Source organism: Medicago sativa, chromosome 4, assembly GCF_051527215.1.
Source record: "Medicago sativa cultivar Bolivia chromosome 4, Bolivia_mono, whole genome shotgun sequence".
Lineage (NCBI taxonomy): Eukaryota > Viridiplantae > Streptophyta > Magnoliopsida > Fabales > Fabaceae > Medicago > Medicago sativa.
Genome location: NC_140752.1, coordinates 47,789,614 through 47,812,190, shown reverse-complemented (window position 1 = coordinate 47,812,190; position 22,577 = coordinate 47,789,614). Strand labels below are relative to the sequence as shown.

Genomic DNA, 22,577 nt, shown 5'->3' with positions numbered 1-22,577 from the left:
TCACTTTTTTCTAATGGTGATTTTTTTTTTCACACAAAATAAAACAAAGAGGATATAATGAAAGAAAGAAAAATGATATATAACACCTGATTTGTACCAAAGCTCTGATTACCAAATGATGAGTGCAATATTCCAAAAATGGTCATTTTTCCTCCAAACTCACGAAATTGCTTTGATAATTTGAACTTTAAAATTCTTGTGATTCAAAATGCAATAAAACAGAATGAAAAATGGATATTTGGGCTAAAATGGATATATGGCAGAATTTTGACCCAAACAGATTTTGTGGATAAAATGGAGAAATGGAATGGAAAGAAAGGGACGTCACACTTTCTAATCCAAGAAAGTGATAAGTCTATGGGATTGATGATCACCACAAGAAGGATTCTTGATATGATCAAAATTGGTCCAATCCAGAACCAAAGAGCAATTGCTCAAAAACACACATAGTGTAGTTTTTCACTCAAAATAGTCTTGTTTTATTCATAATTTTCGTGTCCTATATATAGGTAGGAGGGACACTTGCTGAATTACAAAGGAAAATGCAAATAACTCTTAAAATTCCTTCAGCCAAATTAATCTATCATTATTTCCTATGGCTGAAGTAAATTAACATGAATATAAGAAATGGTTACAAGACAAATCAATAAATGAGGGTGGCTGCTCTTGATGTTCATGATTATGGACGTGATTTTGATGATGATGGTGGTTTCATATGCTGAAATGAAATGCCTTCATTGTCTCATTGAAGTCTTGTCTCTTTCTTTTTCAATTCTGCCTTCTTTCCTCCATCAGATTAAATGCTCTTAATGCTTTGTTTTTCTTTTGTCTTCAGCACTCCTTTGCACGAAATAAACACACAAAACACTCCATTTAAAGCTTTGGAAGCTTTAAAATGGATTAAACACACAAAATAACCATACTTAGTGTTTTTGGGCCAATTTTTATTCATTTTTTCATGTATTTTTTTTATATGTTTCCCTCCACATGCTTAATGAGCTCTTGATCTCATCATGGTTTGTCTCATTTTCAAGTATTTTCAACCTCACACTTTCTCTTAGACGATTATGTTTTTCTTTCATACGACACTCTCTTATGTATGTAATACACTATTATTAATTTGTTATGAGTTAGTTTTTAGTTTGTTCTTATAACCTTTAGAGACTAAGTTTGAATGTCTTCACCAACAATATTAGTGTCAGTGTCAATTTTATTAATGATAATTTTTTCGGACACCCTTTTTTTAATTTAATATTGCTCTCATTTCAAATGAGTTGTATAGAGTAACTCATATACTTCATCAACTGTTAAAACACGCCTTTGGAAAAGCTTATCCCTAGTAGGAACCCGATTAAGAAACAGATGCCAAGCAAAAATCGAGACTTTGAGATGCACCGCTTTCAATCACATAAACTGATTATTATGCAGTTGATTATTATTGTCCACCTCTGTCAAGTAAGAATAAGCATAACAAACAGTGTAACAATTAGAAGGAGAGGATTAGTTAAGTGAAATAAAAAGGCAAAAAAATGTTGCACAACAATTATAATTCTTGAAACACACTAACAAGTCAACAGTGGATTCTCAACACTCACACAACAATCTGCATATGGAACCAAAAACAGCTCCCATGCATGAATCATAACTAGCTCTAGAGGGTGAGCAACATTTTTATTCAAATTATGATACAATGGAGTGTTTGCCTTAGCTAACAAAACAAAAGTCCAAGTAGAGTCACACAACACATACACAATCATCATCATCTTCATCATCATAAAACCAACAAACTCATTATGATTTATGAATTTAGATTGGAAATGCTTCAATGATGGATAGCAAAGCATTGATTTTAATGATGTTGTAACGAGGGAATCCTGTCTCTTTGAATAAGTATTTCCAGTTCTCTTCAGTCCTTTCCTTACCACCAGAGTTGTGTGCAAAAAATATCATGTCAAATGCTATGCCAATATCAGTAAATGGTTCATCTCCTTCTGGATCCAATACATGATCCAATATTATCACCTTTCCAGTTTTCTCTGGTATTGCCTTCCTACAATTCCTCAATATCTTTATGCAATGGTCATCACTCCAGTCATGAAGAATCCACTACCCATTCACACAAAGATATTCATTATATTATATATGCAATTCTCAAATAAACATGTTATTATCCATTTTATATTTATAGTTAGACCGTTAATATTCAACTAATTCTAACACATCTCAAACTATCTATAACAATACCTAAAATTTAAAAGACGTATTTGAAAGAGTGTTAGTATCATTGTTGTCAAAATCCCGACTTAAATCCTAAAATCCAGGATTTTGCGACTTTCTTCACCATCAACGACTTAAATCCATAGTAGAATCCCAAAATAGACAAAATTTATCGATTTTGATTGCGATTTTACGATTTCTTATAAACTAAGTCATTTATGACTATATACCATTTATAACGTATATTTAGTAATAATTTTTTTGGGTAAAATCCATCGATTTTGATTGCGATTTTGCAGTTTCCTATATCGATTCTACAAAAGTCCTTGAGTAAAATCTTTCGATTTTGAATGCGATTTTACAAGTCCCGATTTTGATAACCTTGGTTAGTATATACGATCATAAAATTCATATGTTTAGAGTTATACCTTGATGTAAATAGCATCAGCACTAGGAATAGAAACAAACATGTCTCCTCCAACATGGGTGATGCCATCATACCTAGGTGCCGTTGAAACAACATGAGGCAAATCAAAATTAATACCTTTAATGTGAGGGTAAGCTCTAACAATCTCAGACATAGATCCTCCAATACCACCACCAACATCAACCAATGTTTGAATTTGGTTAAATCCATCTTTGTATCCAGCAATAACAGCTCTAAACACAAATCCAGTTGTGCATGCCTGTCCTTTGTTAAACAACTCATTGAATTTTGGGTCCACACTAGCCATTTCAAATTGGTCATAACCATGACACCTAAAGAAAGCAGTGCCATTTTTTGTGCCTTCTTTTACAATTTCACTCATAAAGTTAAAAGGGTTCATATGAATTGGGTGAGTCTCTAGCAACACCAATGGTGCCAATGTCACTTTTGTGTCTTGTAGAATCCATTTTGATGCACGTGTCAAGCCGTAGAGAATTTCCCCGGTTTCTGATTTTTCTGCACTGAAAATCTTTCTACGAACCATGACTCTCATTACTCTTAAAAGTAAAGTGGAATCAGGGGAGGGTGCATCTTCAAGATTCTGCACAATTTGAGTTAAGGATAGTGGTTTACACTGACGGTCTATAATATCAGCTATACGTAGCTCCACAACTGCTTTTAGAGCAAAAGAGTCAGTAAATTGTGTCATGTATTTCCATATTTCAATTTGTCCAAGCAATGATTCCTCCTCTTCCTTGCTCACACCCTAGTCATTTATAAACTGTGATTAATAATAATTTTTTTTTTTGAAGAAAAACTGTGATTAATAATGGGATGGACTAAAAAAATAAAGGAATACAAAATAATTACAATTTCTTTTTTTTTAGGGAAAAATAATTACAATTTCTTAAAAGTTCTCTAAAAATATATAATTTTAAAATATTGGTCTATAAATATACCACTTTTTACGTTCGGTTTTTTCCTCTAATATTTTTTTTTTCAAACAATGATTTCTCAAATATTTTGTGTCAGTAAATTAAGTTCTCATTGATAAAGGTTGCACACATGCCATTGTATAGAGGGATTAAAAACAAAAGATGATACATTTATAGGATTATAAACTACTTTCATGGCAAATGTTTAAATAAGATTATTTTTATAGAATTCAGCATTGTTCCCATTGTTGTGAGTTGTTCCTCATAATGTTGTGGAGTATACCTATTTTAATGAAATTCACTAATTTTTGAGTTAAATATGTTTTAAATTCTTATAAATATACAAATTTTTCGTTGTAGTCCCTCCAAAATTTTCATTCGACTTAGTCCCTATAAAATTTACAATCACCACTTTTGATCCCTATTTTTAAAACAAATCATGTGTAGCTTTTATATTTTTCAATTAAATTGTGTAGAAATATGTAGAATATTGTAAAAATCTCTCCCAAAAAATTAGAATTTTTTAACAAAACTTGAATTAAATACGGATTTTTAACCGCAAAAAATATAAAATTTATATTTATTTTATGTTTTGTTAAAAAATTTATTTATTTTTAGTTATAATATTATGAACTTTTTTGTAAAATTTTATTCAAAAATATAAATGTTACATATGAATTTACTTAAAAGAAAGAATAAAAAATGAAGATGGAAAACTGGACTAAAAATCGAAGAGAAATTTTAGAACAACTAAAATAAAATGTTGATATTTTTATAAAGACAAACGTTTATAGACGTGGTGATATGTTCTTTACTTATCATTCATTTTGATATCACGTGTCGATGGACATTTTTATGCATATATAGACAGAGTTGACCCTTTGTGTGTTTTTTTCTTTCCTTTTTTGAAAAGGGTCTACAATTTCTTGAATCAATGAGATTCACAAGTCCATAAACTAAACAATTTGAGACATGTTTAAAGTGCCGTCCAACCATATAATCCGTTAGTAACTCTCCAAACTCTTAGAAATCGTGGTTGAGTCTAACACAACCCCACAAAACCGGCTTGTGAGGTGAGGAGTGCATCCTCTTTATAAACTCTCATCAAGAGTCCCATCTATCCGAGTCTATCCGATGTGGGACTTGGGTTTTTCCCAATACACCCCCCTCACACCCAGCACTCTTTGGGCTTGGTGCGTGAATAGATAGGTGGCCCATGAATTCGACAAGCTCTGATTTGTTGAAAATTAGGGCCTAACTCTTCCTTACAAAATCGGCTTGTGAGGTGAGGATTGCCCCCACTTATAAACATATTGTCAGGCGATCACCTATCCGATGTGGGACTCGTAACACACCCCCTCACGACCAGCACTATTGGTCTTGGTTCGTGGATACATCACCTATCCGATGTGGGACTCTTAACACACCCCCTCTCGACCAGCACTATTGGTCTTGGTTCGTGGACCGTGGACATAAATGGTGGGTGGCCCGATAGCGGAAACCTGATAGCAGGTGGCCCAATCCGATGTGGGACTCTTAACACACCCCCTCACGACCAGCACTATTGGTCTTGGTTCGTGGACACATCACCTATCCGATGTGGGACTCTTAACACACCCCCTCACGACCAGCACTATTGGTCTTGGTTCGTGGACCATGGACATAAATGGTGGGTGGCCCGATAGCGGAAACCTGATAGCAGGTGGCCCAATGGATCTTGGAGAGGCTCTCCTCACGACCAGCACTATTGGTCTTGGTTCGTGGACACATCACCTATCCGATGTGGGACTCTTAACACACCCCCTCACGACCAGCGGTGGGTGGCCCGATAGCGGAAACCTGATAGCAGGTGGCCCAATGGATCTTGGAGAGGCTATCCTCACGACCAGCACTATTGGTCTTGGTTCGTGGACATATCACCTATCCGATGTGGGACTCTTAACACACCCCCTCACGACCAGCACTATTGGTCTTGGTTCGTGGACCGTGGACATAAATGGTGGGTGGCCCGATAGCGGAAACCTGATAGCAGGTGGCCCAATCCGATGTGGGACTCTTAACACACCCCCTCACGACCAACACTATTGGTCTTGGTTCGTGGACACATCACCTATCCGATGTGGGACTCTTAACATACCCCCTCACGACCAGCACTATTGGTCTTGGTTCGTGGACCGTGGACATAAATGGTGGGTGGCTCGATAGCGGAAACCTGATAGCAGGTGGCCCAATGGATCTTGGAGAGGCTCTGATACCATCTTAGAAATCGTGGTTGGGTCAAACACAACCCCACAAAACCGGCTTGTAAGGCGAGGAGTGCCTCCTCTTTATAAACTCTCATCAAGAGTCCCGTCTATCCGATGTGGGACTTGGGTTTTTCCCAATACAAACCACATAAGTGGAGCCATTCATGATGGGATATCACTTGTGTACTATTGAGATACTAATACAATGGTCAATTATCCTTTTTCTTCATATGCATATATTTTCTCTTTAGCTCTTACTTAGATTGATTACGTGGCGCACTTTAATTGACTAATATTATATAACATTTGTAACCCAATGATACATAAGTGATAATCCTTGTGAATGTGATGCATTGAGTACATGTTGTCCTTTTTTATTATTTAATTTTGATTATTAAAAACAGATCAATCAAGATTTATTGTTTTTATTTTTAAGCCAATCAAGATTTATTGTTAGAACTTACACATATGTTATTTACAACAATGATAAATAGACACTTTTATTTTTCAAACACTCAATCAACATTTCATTTTATCTACCTCTCTTAATATCACATCAATAAACATGAGTGTCTCAAACAACCATTAGGCCAATAAAGCTCTTGCTTTAGACCTCAAATTTTTTATTTTTTTTAACTAGTATATATGTATATACTATAACTAGTAACGAGATAGCAACAATCTTGTAATGTGCGCGGCTTCCATGAAAGTGTTGATTTTGTTATTATGTAAAACGAAATTATTCATTTCCAAATGCATATATTACTTATATAATAATGATAACAATGCTTCTGTATGAAAAAGAAATGTTAAATGATCGATTACGATAATTTAATAAACAATTTTGTGTATAAAATTTACATCAGATATTTTTAAAAATAAATTAATTTTCTCCATCAAAAAAATATTAATTTTAAAAAGGCTTCATTATTTGTGTTTGCTTTAGGCCGCAATATTGATTGAGACGATAATGTGACTAAACTATCAAATTACTCTCTTTTTCTCTTTCTCTCACTTTGTTTCAAGGTGTACACAAAACATTTTTTTTTACATTAAGAAAGTGAGCACTTCTATATAAATGCATAAGCCTTCTTAACAACAATTATACCCTTCCATAGAAGAACTTTTGCAGTTAATGTGGTACATAATCACAAATAAAAGTTCGATGAATACATTAAATATTACAGCCACAGTTCAAAAAAATAATATATATATATATATATATATATATATATATATATATATATATATATATATATATATTTCCCGAAGAGTTTCCCAAACTCCTTAGTCCAATCCAAACTGAACATGATACAAACTGAGAAGGAGGGTTAGTATGAGATGCCAATAAATTAATCAATATAGTAATACTTAAATGCCAAATTGTACATTGCATTATTCCTTAATTAGGTTCAAAGAATGCATAAAAATTCTCTTAATTTTGTTTGTTTTGTCATGGGCAAATCCATGTTCTGTGAATTGGTAAACCTTACCTCTATCTTTTCTCATAAGCGCAATTTAGCACAATACTAAGGCCAAAATTAGGATTGTTAATTATTTGGTACATTATAGAGTTAATTTAACTGAAAATACCAAAAAATATGTTTAGTGTGTGTTGTTGTATATCATATCTATATCAATATCAATATCCACGCACCTTAAAGGCAGAAGGTGGAGAGTGATTGGAAAGAACAGTCTCCATGTTGTGTAAGAATTGTATACAAAAGAATTAGATGTTTCAAGTGAGTGCTGAGTGAGGAAAGCCTTTCTTTTGGTTACAGCTAGGCTTCCAATTCAGTGTGTTGAATTGGTTTACAAGTTGCAAAATCAATGGTTAATAAAGACAATAAAGTGTCATGAAATGTGTGCATATTTGCTAAATTAGGTATGATAATGTGACAGGTAGTGAGTGGTTGAAATTCACCACCGTAGATTTCATTCCATTATTGGATTATTGAGCTGATATCATAATGTGTGACCAATAACAATAATTCTACAATTATTTTCTAACAACTTTTGTGATAATTTATTTTTATTGATCAAAAACAATATAGAAGGAAGAATGAAGAGAGAATAAAAATATAATAAATGTACGAAAGAAAAAATTATACAAAAATTATCATAAAATGGTCGTACAAATATCATTACTACAATGTCATTAAATCTAAGGTATGTGTCGGCAGACATAGGATAGAGGCTTTCCGGAATGCCAACCTTGTTGGATGTCGGTGTTGTCTCCTGATGTCTGTCTTTCTCCCTGCTTAGTAGAAAAAGAAAAAAAAGGTATGTGTCGGCAAGGGTTTGGATCCCCTCCAATGACTGCACCATGCAGTGAAATCTTGTCCTTTCAAAATTAATTAAGTGAGAGTATTTAATGTTTAAAAATAAGAGAGAGATAATCATTAATGGCTGTGATTAAAACTGGAGAAAAAATTGGAGAGACTCCACTGAAGAGGATCTTTTCCAGACAATATACATGCCAAATGGAAGAAGGAATTGTGACTAAGCCTAAGCCTAAGCTATTAATAAAATATTCATGGCCAAAGTAATAAGGAATCAAATCTACTGTACCCAATTTTTGTCAAAAAAAAAATCTATTGTGCCCAATGAAATTGTGACTTAGCCTAATGTAGGGGAAATACTTGTGTGACATTAATGTCACGGTGACATTAAATCTAGGCCACACATTGAGTGACATTAGATGTGTTGTGTGGTCCAGATGCAATGTCAATGGCAATGTGTGGTTCAGATGCAATGGCACAGTGACATTAATGTCACCAAAGTGCCACCCCTAATGTAGTGAGTGAATTGCGTGACTAAGCCTAAGCTATTAACAATATTCTCACCCAATGGAAATAAGGAATCAAATCTATTGTGCCCTATTGATACTTTTAGGTACAAACAGCCTCTAATAACTAAGAAAGGAGGAGTGGCGTAGGGAATCAAATCTACCCTGCCCTTTTAGAACTTTTTTGTCAATGGGTTATCTTTTACTAATATAATTGGGAAAGTGAATTCATTCGATGAACCAATGTGTTATATATAAGGGTCTTGTTAACCAGTGTCCTCATGGCAATGGTTAAGAAAACTATAAATAAAAAATTTGTCTTGAAAATATAAATTTTGTCTTATGATTAAGTAATAATTATATAGTTTAGCGTACACTCTCGGTGTAGATCGTCACATTGGTATTCAAGGAGTCGGCTAAGGCGAGGTTCTACTCTTAATTGATTGAAAACACTATGTAGAACGCAACCAAAGCAAGGTCGACCACTAATTTGATTGAAAACGCATTGCAGAAACTCACCTTATAGCCATTATCAGCCGAGCCGTCACCCTTTTTTTTCCTTCTTCTTCTACTTGTTAGAGGGGTGATTTAGGGTCAATTTTGACCCAAAAATCACCCCTCCGAGTTGTTCTTCCTTCTATCCTAATTAAATAAGTGATTTCACATATTTTCTGTTTTCTTTCGTTTGTTTTTGTGATTTCGTCGTCTCTGAACGACTCTGTTTGTTTTGATTGCCCGTCTTTGTGCGGTGTGTTTTTAATTTCCCTTCTTAGTGCGGTGTTTATTTGATTCAAGTTGAAAGATTAACTTTGAGCAAGTGCAGATCCGATTAATGACAATGACTTTGGCGTCGTCAACGTTGCAGATCCGGAGACATGAGTATTCCGGAGACTTGAATATAGTCATATTAGTCATATTTATAGGCATAGATACTTTGCCGTTTTATGCTATTAACATGGATGATGTGAGTTTGTTCATAGATTCATCCTTTTTGTTTTTAATGAATTTGGATTTGTATTGTATCGATGTACTCTATCAATTTGAATGAATGAATATCGTTTACTTTTGTCAAAAAAAAATGTAATAATTATATAACTTTTTATAAAAATTTACTCCCTTCGGTTTCAAATGTAAGAAAGTTTTCACTTTTTAGATTCATTCAATAAATGATGTATGTGGTCTATATTATAGATCACATACATCATTTATTGAATGAATCTAAAAAGTGAAAACTTTATTACATTTAAGACCGGAGTGAGTACTTGTTTTGGTTGCTTAACCAATGCTTTGAGGGCACTGTTTAGCATTCTTCTGTATGTGTGTGTGTGTGTGTGTGTGTATATATATATATATATATATATATATATATATATATATATATGAGTTTTGCTAGAAGACACGTTTTTGATGGTGTCTTTTAGCAAGTTATTCTATGAGCATTTGTTAAAAGACACCAACTAATTTTTATGAAGGTGTCTTTTAGCAGAGTTATAACTAAAAAGTGGAAATCACACCTTGAGGTGTGAATTGCTAAAAGGCACCTTCATGGGTGGCATCTAGCAAAACTCGTATATATATATATATATATATATATATATATATATATATATATATATATATATATATATATATATATATATATATAACGCCCAATTTGAAAGTGTCTAGAATATTCAAATGTGCGCTAAAACTGATATTGGATACATTAATTATACAATAAAGAGAACAACATCAAGTCGCGTGTTCAGATACATTCACATCCCAAACTTGTTATGTTACATTATTACACCAAAGTTTGCTAAACGTAGTACAAATACAAAGTATGTAACAACACATCTCATAATGTAACATATGCATCTCTAATCCACATCAGGCTGGCTCCATGACAACAAGATCAATCCAAGACTTTTTCTTTACCTTTTCCTCGAGTAACCTGTAAACCTAAACAAATAATGAGGGGGATGAGACATAATGCCTCAGTGAGTTCTTTCTAACCCTATGCTAGTGATAACCTTTGGGGAAAAACCTACGGTTATCACGTGTCTAAGATACAACCTGCCGGTTGATTATACGTGTGTGGTCTTGCTCTTCTAGACGGTAGTGCTTACTGGATCCGTCATAGGTTCTTCTTAACTTACTAAAGGTCTTGCTTCACTATACGTGTCATGGCGGTCAAAGGGAAAGTCTAAGACCGCTATATCAAGATACTCTCTATGTATCAAGAACTATAATTCAAGACATGACTCTAAATCGAACGATTAGGTTTAACCTAACTCGTCATTGTCGTAACTTCTTTACTTACTTTACTTCTTAAACTTAAACATATCTAACATCAATTACAACCAAAAACATGATTAAGTTAGAAGTTAGCATCGAACAAACAAATAATAAATCTGAGTTCATTTTACCTATTAATTTCGGGTGGAGTAATCCCGAAAGTTAATCCCTTACTACCGGTGAAAAATTACCTAGCTAAGGCACATCGGACTCCCTCAGTGGCGTGCGGGTCCCTTACGGCTTATCCCGTCCCCCTTGGAGAACCTCTTGTATCCACCCATGGAAGAAATACAAAAGACACGACACCTACTCTTACTTAATGGTCTTGACCATATAAAAAGATTCTTGTCTTACTTACTTGCTTATCTTACGTGCGAAAAGATGATAATCGTTCACGCCTTAGCATAAATAAAATTCATGCCTAACTATCTATTTCTCGACAAGCTATGTCGAGTCTCTATGTTCATTCCCATACTTAATATATAGTTCGTTACCCGATTCTACACCTATAACTTCTCTAACATACCATGCATTACTTAATTAGTTAAATACTTGTTTCACAATCAAGAAATTCATTTCAAAATATGTTAAATGAAACCTTGGGTTGAGGGGTTCACTTTTGTAAGAAGATACAACGGAGAAAACCGCCTCGCGAATCGCCATGGCGAGTGAATTGCTGGGGAGGCGAGAAGTTGCTCGCTGTGGCGAGTTAGGGGCGAGTAAACCCCCTGTTTTGGAGGTCTAACTTGTTGTGGCGAGTAGTTACTCGCCGTGGTGAGTTATGACAGTCCAGCACCCTCAAAATTGGTATTTTTAGCCCAAAAACCTCAAATCCAAGTATCCCAAAGTGTATCATATCTCTGGTCAGGCAAAATCGTAGCCCGATTTCTACCCATCGTAGTCCGATTTTTTTCGTGTCGAAACACTCCAAAACCTGGTCAAAATCGTAGTCCGATGCCAAAAATCGGAGTACGATGGCTGCCTGACAGACAGCATCAGATTTTCCAATTTTCACGTTTTTGCGCGTGAAATTCAAACCGTTAACCCATTTTCGATGCCGTTTTCGCCTACGCGCTCCTGACACTTAGCTCTATCATAATCTTCAGAAAAATTCAAGTTTCAACCATCCCAAAATCATTTTCCCAAACCTCACATCAACACTCATTTTTCAAATGGCTAACACTCGAATTTTCACACGAAAATCCCGTTTTCTCCCAAACGACTCGACTAACATAATCACAACATGAAAACAGAAATTCTACTAAATCTAACTCACCCAACAACACCAAAAACTCAGCCAACAACTCACTCAACAAAATTCACCAATTCACCAAAACTCTCACAACTTTCAACAACAACAACAAATCTCATCATAATTCACAAATTCATGATACCCAATGCATCAATTCATCAACAACTCATGTTAAAACAACAACAACAACATTTGAACATGATTTCATCAACAATTCAACAACCACAACTTCATTCATCAATTTCATACAAAAACATACCATGTTCATATTTACCCACTTTGATATACAAATTCAACAACAACAACACAATTATCATACAAATCATGTTCTCAAACATAACAACAACAATCATGCACGAATTTACAACAATTAGATTCAATTCATCAATTTCACAAAAATGGGTAAGAAGAAAAAATTATGAAATTATGAGTGACTCTTACCTATAGCACCAAGAATCTCTAACCCAAGCTTCAATTTAGCTCATAGATGGTGAATTCCTCTTCTAGCTCTAGCCTCCAACCCCTTTCTCTTGTTCTTCCTCTTGAACTCTTATTTTCTCTCTATCTCTATCTCAATTGCAAATGTTGGTGAAAACCTATTTTCTCTACTAACAAGAGTATATATAGGTCCTATTTAATTGGGCTTAACTCACAACACCTTAATGGGCCTAACCCATTTCTATTCTAACCCCAAAATGTTACTACTCACTTAACGGTAAAAAGTAATACTAACGGTCACCTACCGGTAATAAAATAAATTACTACAACTCCCTAGCACTTAGTAAAATAACAACTCTCACTAAGCACTAAAAATAATCCTCAACAAAATTACAAAATTACCCCTACTCTCAAAATGACCAAAATGCCCCTAAGTCCAAAATGACTAAAATACACTTCTAATACCGAATTCCACAATTCCCGACCAAAAATACACACAGAGGCAAATAATCACATAAGAGCACATATAATACACGCAATAAATAATAAAATAAATCTAGCGAAAAATCGGGCTGTTATAGGATGCGCCGAGTGAAAAGGCCGTAAGCATAACGAACGCCTCGGGCATCACGTTCGTCATCAGAACTTAAAGAGGAGGTGGACCAAGAGCGTCTGTTCCACCTTGGTGGGGACTTTTTGGAGGAGATTGTCTAGGCAGGGATCGTCTTGGTGACCTCCTTCTTGGTGACCGTCGGCCTCGGCTAGGAGATCTCACGCTGACGGAACGTCTGGGAGATCTGGATCTAGACAAGCAGGGGCTCCTTCCTCTTCTGTAATGTTGTGGGGAATGAGTGTTGCGCAGGTGGATCAGCTGCTTCTTTGACTACTCAAGTTCAGCAATGCGTCGACTTTGCTCCTCTGCTAATGTCATTTGATGTTTAATTGTGCAAGTAAGTAGCTGATCCATGACTCCGTGGGAGTGGAATTGTCAGCCACTTCGTTAGGTTGTGGAGGACTAAAAGGTGTCTTCTCCTGCGTTGGAACCGCTAGATGGACACTCGTTGGAGTGGTTTCCCTCTGTGGGCTAGGTGCAGGAGAAGGAGAGGTTGTTTGTCCGTCACAATGAGGGCGTTGGACTAGGCTCTAAAGGCGTTAGGTTAGAGCATCGGTCGGGTTCGGGCCTGAACTCGGCAAGATGAATGAAACCGAGCATTCAATTTAAAGACCCAATTCCGCCCACAAATTAATATGGTTTGTGCGGGTTTCGGTTTGGACGGGTCTCGGTTTGTTCGGGTGGGTTGATTCGGTTATTTCTCCAATATTTTTTTATTCATTTCAAATTTATCTGGCTATTTTTTTAACAAAACTTTCATCAATAAATTAATAAGAAAAAGGTCATAGTTCAAAGTATCATATCAATCATTAACATATCACGCTATAAAAAATTTAACAAGAAAAAGAAAGAGATCGGTTATCATTGTTTTTCTTGTTCCCAATATCACGTGTTCATAATTAAAATATTGCACCTGAGACTTGGACATATATGGATCTATGAGTAGATCATGGCTAAATCTAAAGAAGAGTTTGCATTTTAAGTAGAACTACATAGTAAATCAACATAAGATGCCTGGATGTAGTAGGTGCTCTAACACAACAGGAATGCAAAAAGGAGAGATCTATGTTAATGCAATCGCAAGAGAGAGAGAGAGAGAGAGAGAGAGAGAGAGAGAGAGATGAAATTCGAATTTAGAGAAATAGAAGAAAAATGTTGAACAGGGAGAAAAGAGGCGTTGACAGATATAGATGTGTATAATGGATTAGTCTTTGTGGAGTAAATTTTATTTAGGTTGGTCAGGTTCGATTTACACGGTTTTGGATTTGTAAAAACCGGACATGACTGTATAAACCCACATAGACCCTATTTTTTAGTCTTTCTTCACCCGAGACCCTTTTTAACCCGCCCGATGGACCCGCGGGTGACTCAGATATATCGGTTGGTGGACAGGTTCGGATTTTGTGCTCACTCCTAGGAGGTGTAGTGAAGCACCGTTGGCAGCCATGGTTTTTATATGAAAAGTTTTGGTTTTGTTGGTAAAAAACGGAGATAGCTTGTTATTCCCCACAGACGGCGCCACTGATCGTACCTGATCAGAAGGTGGCTGTCGGTGCTTCTTTAATGCGGTAGTTGCAAGGTGGTGGAATACTTTTGTTGAGCGTTGGAACAAAGGGGGGTGTGTACCTACAGACACTCCGACGCTCAAGTCAGTAGAGGTTCTGAATGGGGGGTTTGAGAGTGAAAGAGATTCTACATTGCAGCCTCCTTTTTATAGAGGTGGGTGAATGTAGAGCCGTTGGAATGGCACACGTGTGTCTGACGGTTACGAAATCAGGGGAAGTGTAATCATCGATGAGATATTCGCGGGAACGTGGGAAAGAGACGTTGCAGTTCGTTTGAACTGGTCTCAGATGCTCCGAGCACCCCCCCCCGCTGAGAAGAGGTGTGTGGCGAGTAAATTGCCAAACGTAGTATTTGGGTTTGGTTTTATTATTGGGCCTAGGCAATTGGCCTAGGTCTTTGACCGGTCCAGAACAAAAACCATATAAAATTGTGTATTTTTTTAATTGATTTTGTGTATTGGTGCAACTTTATTCGAATTTATTCAATATGCAACTTTAATCAAATTTATTCAATACACAACTTGACAGGGCCGCAAGTGTACGACTATGTCGGTTTTAGTATAAAAGGTATCGTATCCACAGAGACCAATTTAACAACTACCGAAGTTCGTTGTTACTGTGTTTATCTGAGGCGAAATCAAAATATTTTGGATTTTGTGCGGAATAAAATAGGTTTTAATTAATTAATAGATGATGACATCTTGTCATTACGTAATTTTATATGTATTTTAGCACAAAAATGGAGTTCACAAGGAGACTTATGCAGCAAAAGAGCAGAAAAACTGAAGAAAATACAAAGAAAGAAAACGTGTCACGATTTATCAGAAACGTGACACGATTTAAGAGCTTCAGAAAGGTTTGGTTCGACATTATGAAAACGTGTCACGATTGGTAAAACGTGACACGATTTGGTGAAGCCCTAATTCAGTTTCTTGCTCCAGAAGGTAAAAACGTGTCACGATTCACTTAAAACGTGACACGATTTGGGCGATTTTCTGTGCCTATTTATGCTGAAGTCTATTCCAAAAACAAGGGTTACGAATTCTAGAGAGCCAAGTGCGATTTTGCAACTGCAAGGAAGACCAGGAGGACGATTTCTTCATCTTCCAACCACTTTGTGTATGTTTTATTACCTCTAATGATTATGTTATTTGTAAACACTATTATGAGTAGCTAAATCCATTAGAGGTTAGGTCTGAGATGATTCGTTGTAACCCTAATTGAGATATTATGTTGTGAAACTCTATTTATTGTGAATGATATTCTAGTCTTTATTCAATTCAATTGTTCTTAATGCTTTTTATATCCTGATCAAATATAAATATGATTTTGTGAGAATGAATGACTACTGACCATAGCTTTCTACTTAGACCTATTGAATTGTTCTAATAAACATGGTTAGTCTAGGAATGGATAATCGTTTATTAGTGATATTAGGTTAACGTGCTTTAAACCTTCAAAGATTATTAGACCACCTAAGGGATTAGGGGCTGTAGTTTAAGAAGAGGGTCCTAACTCAAGGGATTGATTAGGACTATTTTGTTAACTATCGTGGGATTAGAAGATCATTCATACGAATAGGTGCAACATAACAATTAGGGGAACATAGATGATTCGAAAGACCTAAACTCATCTCTCTCTTATTCTTGAAAACCAATTTATTTTTAGCAATTACTTTTATGCAATCAAACCAATCTACTGCCTAGTGGCAAATCAAAATAACCTTTATACATCCTAAAATACAACGTAGTTGAATTATTGAGACTAAAAACAGTCCTCGTGGGATCGATATTTTTACTACTTCGATAGTATTTGGTGCACTTGCCAGAGATCTATCAAGTTTTTGGCGCCGTTGCCGGGGACTGTTGAATTATTTCAACAAGGCAATTACGTTATAATTTAGGGTTTTTGCAATTTAATTTTTCTGTTTTTAATTTTTTATTTTTCTGTTTTCATATTCACTTGATTACTTTGCGTTGTGCAGTGCTACTAAGGTATTTTGCTGTTTATGCGAGGTAAACAGAGCTCGGACGACTTAGAGTACGATCCGGAAATTGAAAGAACTGCTAGAGCACTTCGGAAAGCTGTCGGATCGCAAAGGTTAGCTCAATCCGTTCCACCGGGTGTTCGAGAACAAGTACCGGAGCAATTCTCAAGTGAATCTGAAACAATCTCTTCTCCTAAATCTGCAACTATGGAAGGGGAAGGAGTTGTACCACCAAGACCTAAGCTTGGAGACTACGGGTTAGCCACTCATCGCGGTCAACTGACCCACACTTTTCAACCAGCTAACCCCGTAGCTTTCGACATCAAGACAACTGTCCTCAACGGTTTGAGGGACAAGCAATTCGATGGGACTGAAGCTATGAGTCCTCATGAACACTTGAGCCGCTTTGCTGAAACCTGCGAGTTTTGTGTGCAACCAGCCACCGTGACTGAAGCACAGAAGAAACTAAGGCTGTTCCCTTTCACTTTGACGGGAAGAGCAAAAGATTGGTTGCTAACAATTCCAAACGGGACTGTCCAAACATGGGAAGAGTTAGAGCTGAAGTTCTTGGAGAAGTATTTCCCTATGTCTAAGTATTGGGAAAAGAAGATGGAGATCTCTAACTTCAAGCAAGGAGAAGGTGAATCATTGTATGATGCTTGGGAGCGATTCAATTTGCTTCTTAAGAGATGCCCTAATCATGAGTTCACCGAGAAGCAATACCTCCAAATCTTCACTGAGGGGGTAACACCAAACACTAGAATGTTCTTAGATGCTTCCGCGGGAGGTAGTCTCAAGAGCAAAACTGATCATGAAGTCCAAGCTTTGATAGAAAACATGGCTGGAAATGAGTATCGTGCTGAAGCTAAGAAGAAGGAAATAGGAGTGTTTGGTGTGAGTGAACAAACTGCTATCCTTGCTAACCAAGCAGCTATGAACAAACAAATTGAAGCTCTAACTAAGGAGTTTCAAGGGTTCACTTTGGCTCATAAACAACAACAAGTAGCTGCAATCAAGTGCGACTTATGTGGTGAAGAACATCCCAACGGTGAATGCGTTCCGGAAGGATCAAGTGAAGAAGCTAACTTCATGGGAGGTTATCAAAGGCAAAATCAGTACTACAATTCAGGCATTAATAAGCATCCAAATCTAAGCTACTCAAATAACAATGCTTTGAATTCTCAGATGCTTACTCCTCCTCAACAACAACAAAGGAAGCCATCAGCTCTTGAAGAAACTATGATGAACTTCATGAAGATGACTCAAGGCAACTTTGAAGAGATGAAAAAGAGTCAAGAAGCTGAAAGAAAGAACAATGAAGCTTCTAGGAAGATGCTTGAAACTCAACTGGGGCAATTAGCTAAGCAATTGGCTGAACAAAGTAAAGGCGGATTCTCAGGTAACACTAAAGATAACCCTAAGAATGAGTCTTGTAATGCTATTGAATTGAGGAGCAAAAAGGTTTTGACACCTTTAGTTCCAAAAGCTCCAAAGAAGGTTGATGAAGTAGTTGAGGTGGAGGAGAACGATGTAGTTGAAAAAAATGATCATGGAGTAGTTGAAAATGAAAAGAAGAAAAAAATAGAGGGAGATAAAAGTGAGAAATTGATAGATGAAAACTCAATCTTGAGGAAGTCAAAGAGTCAAATCTTGAAAGATGGAGACAAGCCACAAATTATTCCATCATATGTGAAGCTTCCTTACCCTCATCTAGAGAAGAAGAAAAAGAAGGAGGAAGGACAATTCAAGAAGTTCATGCAACTTGTCTCACAACTTCAAGTAAATATCCCTTTCAGTGAGGCTCTTGATCAAATGCCTTTGTATGCCAAGTTCATGAAAGATTTGCTAACGGGAAGAAGAAAGCCTAAAGATGATGAAAATATTTCTCTTTCCGAGAATTGTAGCGCCATTCTTCAAAAGAAGCTACCACCTAAGCTGAAAGATCCTGGTGCTTTTACTATCCCTTGTTCCATTGGACCGGTAGACATTGGAAGAGCTTTATGTGATCTAGGAGCAAGTATCAACCTGATGCCTCTTTCAATGATGAAGAAGCTCAAGTGTGGGGAGCCAAAACCAACAAGAATGACCATTACTTTAGCTGATCGGTCAATCTCTTATCCTGTTGGCATACTTGAAGATGTGCTAGTCAAAGTTAATGATCTTGTGTTTCCAGCAGACTTTGTGATCTTAGACATGGCTGAAGATGAAGATATGCCACTCATTTTAGGAAGACCTTTCCTTGCAACTGGTCGTGCTTTGATTGATGTTGAGATGGGAGAGCTAATGTTGAGGTTCCATAATGAGCAAGTGGTGTTCAATATCTTCGAAGCAATGAAACACCGAGAGGAAAATCCCAAGTGTTACCGGATTGATGTTGTTGAAGAAATAGTAGAAGACAACTCTCGTGAACCTCAACCACCACAACCTCTTGAAAGAGCAATTGTAAATTCTATAGAGAGTTGTGAGCATGATGAAGATCTTGAAGTAAGTGATTGTGTGAAGCAACTAGCAGCAAGCAAGCAAGAGTTGGGTCCGGTAAAAATAGAAGAATTAATGGGTAAGCACTCTATGGATGCTCCTATTTTGAGTGGAGAAGGAGAGAAAAATCCAGAATTAAAAGAACTCCCTTCTCACTTGAAATATGTTTTTCTCACTAAGGATGCCTCTAAACCAGTAATCATCAGCAATACCTTGACACCTTTGGAAGAAGAAAAATTAATGAGGGTGTTAAGAGACAATCAAGGAGCTTTGGGGTGGAACATTTCTGATTTGAAGGGTATTAGTCCAGCTTATTGCATGCATAAAATACACATGGAGGCTGAATACAAACCGGTGGTTCAACCTCAAAGGAGACTTAACCCAACAATGAAGGAAGTGGTAAAGAAAGAGGTGCTGAAGTTACTAGATGCAGGTATGATCTACCCTATCTCTGATAGCTCATGGGTAAGTCCGGTCCACGTGGTACCAAAGAAAGGTGGAATGACGGTGGTGGCTAATGAAAAAAATGAATTAATACCCACCCGTACTGTTACTGGTTGGAGGATGTGTATAGACTACCGGAGGTTGAACACCGCAACAAGGAAGGATCATTTCCCTTTGCCATTCATGGACCAAATGATTGAGAGGTTGGCTGGCCAAGCCTTTTATTGCTTTTTGGATGGGTATTCGGGGTACAATCAGATTGCGGTAGCTCCAGAAGATCAAGAGAAGACAGCCTTCACTTGTCCATTTGGTATATTTGCTTATAGGAGGATGCCCTTTGGGCTGTGTAATGCGCCGGCGACCTTTCAAAGGTGTATGCTCTCCATCTTCTCTGACATGATAGAGAAGAATATTGAGGTATTTATGGACGACTTTTCTGTGTTTGGTAAGTCTTTTGATCAATGCTTATTTCACCTAGATGCTGTCCTTAAACGATGCACCGAAACTAACCTTGTTTTAAACTGGGAAAAATGTCACTTTATGGTGACCGAAGGTATAGTTTTGGGGCATAAAATAAGTGCGAAGGGCATAGAGGTGGACCAAGCTAAAATAGAGGTTATAGAGAAGCTCCCTCCACCTGTTAATGTTAAGGGAATAAGAAGTTTCTTGGGGCATGCTGGTTTCTATCGGCGTTTTATAAAAGATTTTTCAAAAATTTCCAAGCCCCTCTGTAACCTCTTGGTCAAAGAAACTGAATTTAATTTTGATGATGAATGTTTGAATGCTTTTTCTTTGATTAAAAACAAGTTGGTAACTGCACCAATAATCATTGCACCCGATTGGGATGTACCATTTGAACTTATGTGTGATGCAAGTGATTATGCTGTTGGTGCAGTTCTAGGCCAACGCAAGAACAAGTTTTTCCATGCAATTTACTATGCAAGCAAGGTTTTAAATGAGAATCAAATTAACTATTCCACAACTGAAAAAGAGTTGCTTGCGGTAATTTTTGCATTGGAAAAGTTTCGTTCTTATCTAATAGGCTCCAAAGTCATTGTTTTTACAGATCATGCAGCTCTTAAATATCTCTTGACCAAAGGGGATTCAAAGCCTCGGCTGTTGAGGTGGATCCTTTTGCTACAAGAATTCGATCTTGAGATTCGTGACAAGAAAGGAGTAGAGAACGTAGTAGCTGATCATCTATCAAGGCTGGAAAATGATGAGGTGACAAACAAAGAGAAGGCCATCAAGGCCGAATTTCCTGATGAACAACTGTTTGCTATTGGAGAAAGGCCTTGGTTTGCTGACATTGCGAACTTTAAGGCCGGTAACATAGTTCCTGATGATATGACCTATCCTCAGAGAAAAAAATTCTTCAAGGATGCAAACCACTACTTGTGGGATGACCCGTATCTGTTTAAGATAGGAACTGACGGTTTGATAAGACGTTGTGTTGCAGGTAAGGAAGCTCATAGTATCATGTGGCACTGCCATAGCTCAGCTTATGGGGGCCACCATAGTGGAGAAAGAACCGCGGCAAAAATTTTGCAAAGTGGATTCTGGTGGCCCACCCTTTTCAAAGATTGCCACGACTTTGTTGCACATTGTGACAAATGCCAAAGGACAGGTAACATCTCTAAGAGGAATGAGATGCCCCTATCAGGAATCATCGAAGTTGAACCATTTGATTGTTGGGGCATCGACTTTATGGGACCTTTCCCTTCCTCTTACTCTTTTCTTCATATTCTTGTCTGTGTTGATTATGTCACTAAATGGGTTGAAGCGATACCTTGTGTTGCTAATGATGCTAAGACAGTTGTTAACTTCCTGCATAAAAACATTTTCACTAGGTTTGGAACACCTAGAGTCTTGATCAGTGATGGGGGGAAGCACTTTTGCAATAATTTTCTTGAAAATTATCTCAAAAAGTATAACATAAAGCACAAAGTTGCAACTCCCTACCACCCACAAACAAGTGGTCAAGCAGAGGTTTCAAACCGTCAGCTGAAACAAATCTTAGAGAAAACAGTTGCGTCAAATAGGAAGGACTGGTCTAAAAAATTAGATGACGCACTATGGGCATATAGGACTGCCTTTAAGACTCACCTCGGGCTCTCACCCTATCAGTTAGTCTATGGAAAGGCATGTCATCTACCAGTTGAGCTAGAACATAAGGCGTACTAGGCCATTAAGACCTTAAACTTTGATCAAGAAGCCGCTGGTAAGAAAAGACTCTTGAAACTTAATGAACTGGAGGAGATGAGGCTTAGAGCATATGAAAATGCGCTCATTTATAAAGCCAGGACTAAAAGGTATCATGACAAAAACTTAGTGTCTAGGGATATTAACTGTGGGCAATTAGTTTTGTTGTATAATTCCAGGTTGAAACTGTTTCCTGGAAAGCTCAAGTCAAAGTGGTCTGGACCGTTCTTGGTGAAAAGTGTGTCACCTCATGGAGCTGTCGAGTTGATGACACCTGAAGGTGACCGAAGTTTCAAGGTAAATGGGCAAAGAGTTAAACCATATCTGGGTGGCGACCTACCGAAGGCAAGGGTAGGACTTATTTTGAATGATCCTTAGGGGTCGTCATGAGTCAAGCTAGTGACGGTAAAGAAGCGCTTGGTGGGAGGCAACCCACATTTAGATTTCAGGTAGTATTTCTTATTTCCTTTTTTATTGCTTTCAAATATTCAAAAATACAAAAAGATTTTTGCTGAAACGAATAGAGGAAGAAAATTTTTTGTTTTCCAATACTGTGCAAATCGTGACACGTTTTGGGCCAAACGTGACACGATTTGCCCCCCTCTGAAGCTCCTCTCAGAAATTTTTCTAAGTAAAAAAAGGGTGCCATTCGACATTTCCAGAAAACGTGTCACGATGCTGAAATCGTGACACGAATTTTGGCACCTA

The 22,577-nt window shown here is 37.0% G+C and overlaps 1 protein-coding gene and 1 non-coding gene across 2 annotated transcripts; both read right to left on the bottom strand.

The window, feature by feature from the left end:
• Positions 1-1,532: 1,532 nt before the first annotated feature.
• On the bottom strand, positions 1,533-7,649 carry LOC146929428 ((R,S)-reticuline 7-O-methyltransferase-like). The gene is made up of 3 exons (XM_085701360.1): positions 7,483-7,649; positions 2,646-3,410; positions 1,533-2,106 (listed from the first exon to the last, which is right to left on the bottom strand). Exons 1-3 carry the CDS (start codon positions 7,525-7,527, stop codon positions 1,807-1,809), a joined length of 1,110 nt encoding a protein of 369 aa, XP_085557486.1. The 5' UTR covers positions 7,528-7,649; the 3' UTR covers positions 1,533-1,806.
• A 9,697-nt stretch (positions 7,650-17,346) lies between these two features.
• Positions 17,347-17,452, bottom strand: LOC146929427 (small nucleolar RNA R71). Its single transcript, XR_015009230.1, has one exon. It is a non-coding gene; the product is annotated as a small nucleolar RNA R71 (small nucleolar RNA).
• Between the last annotated feature and the right edge of the window lie 5,125 nt (positions 17,453-22,577).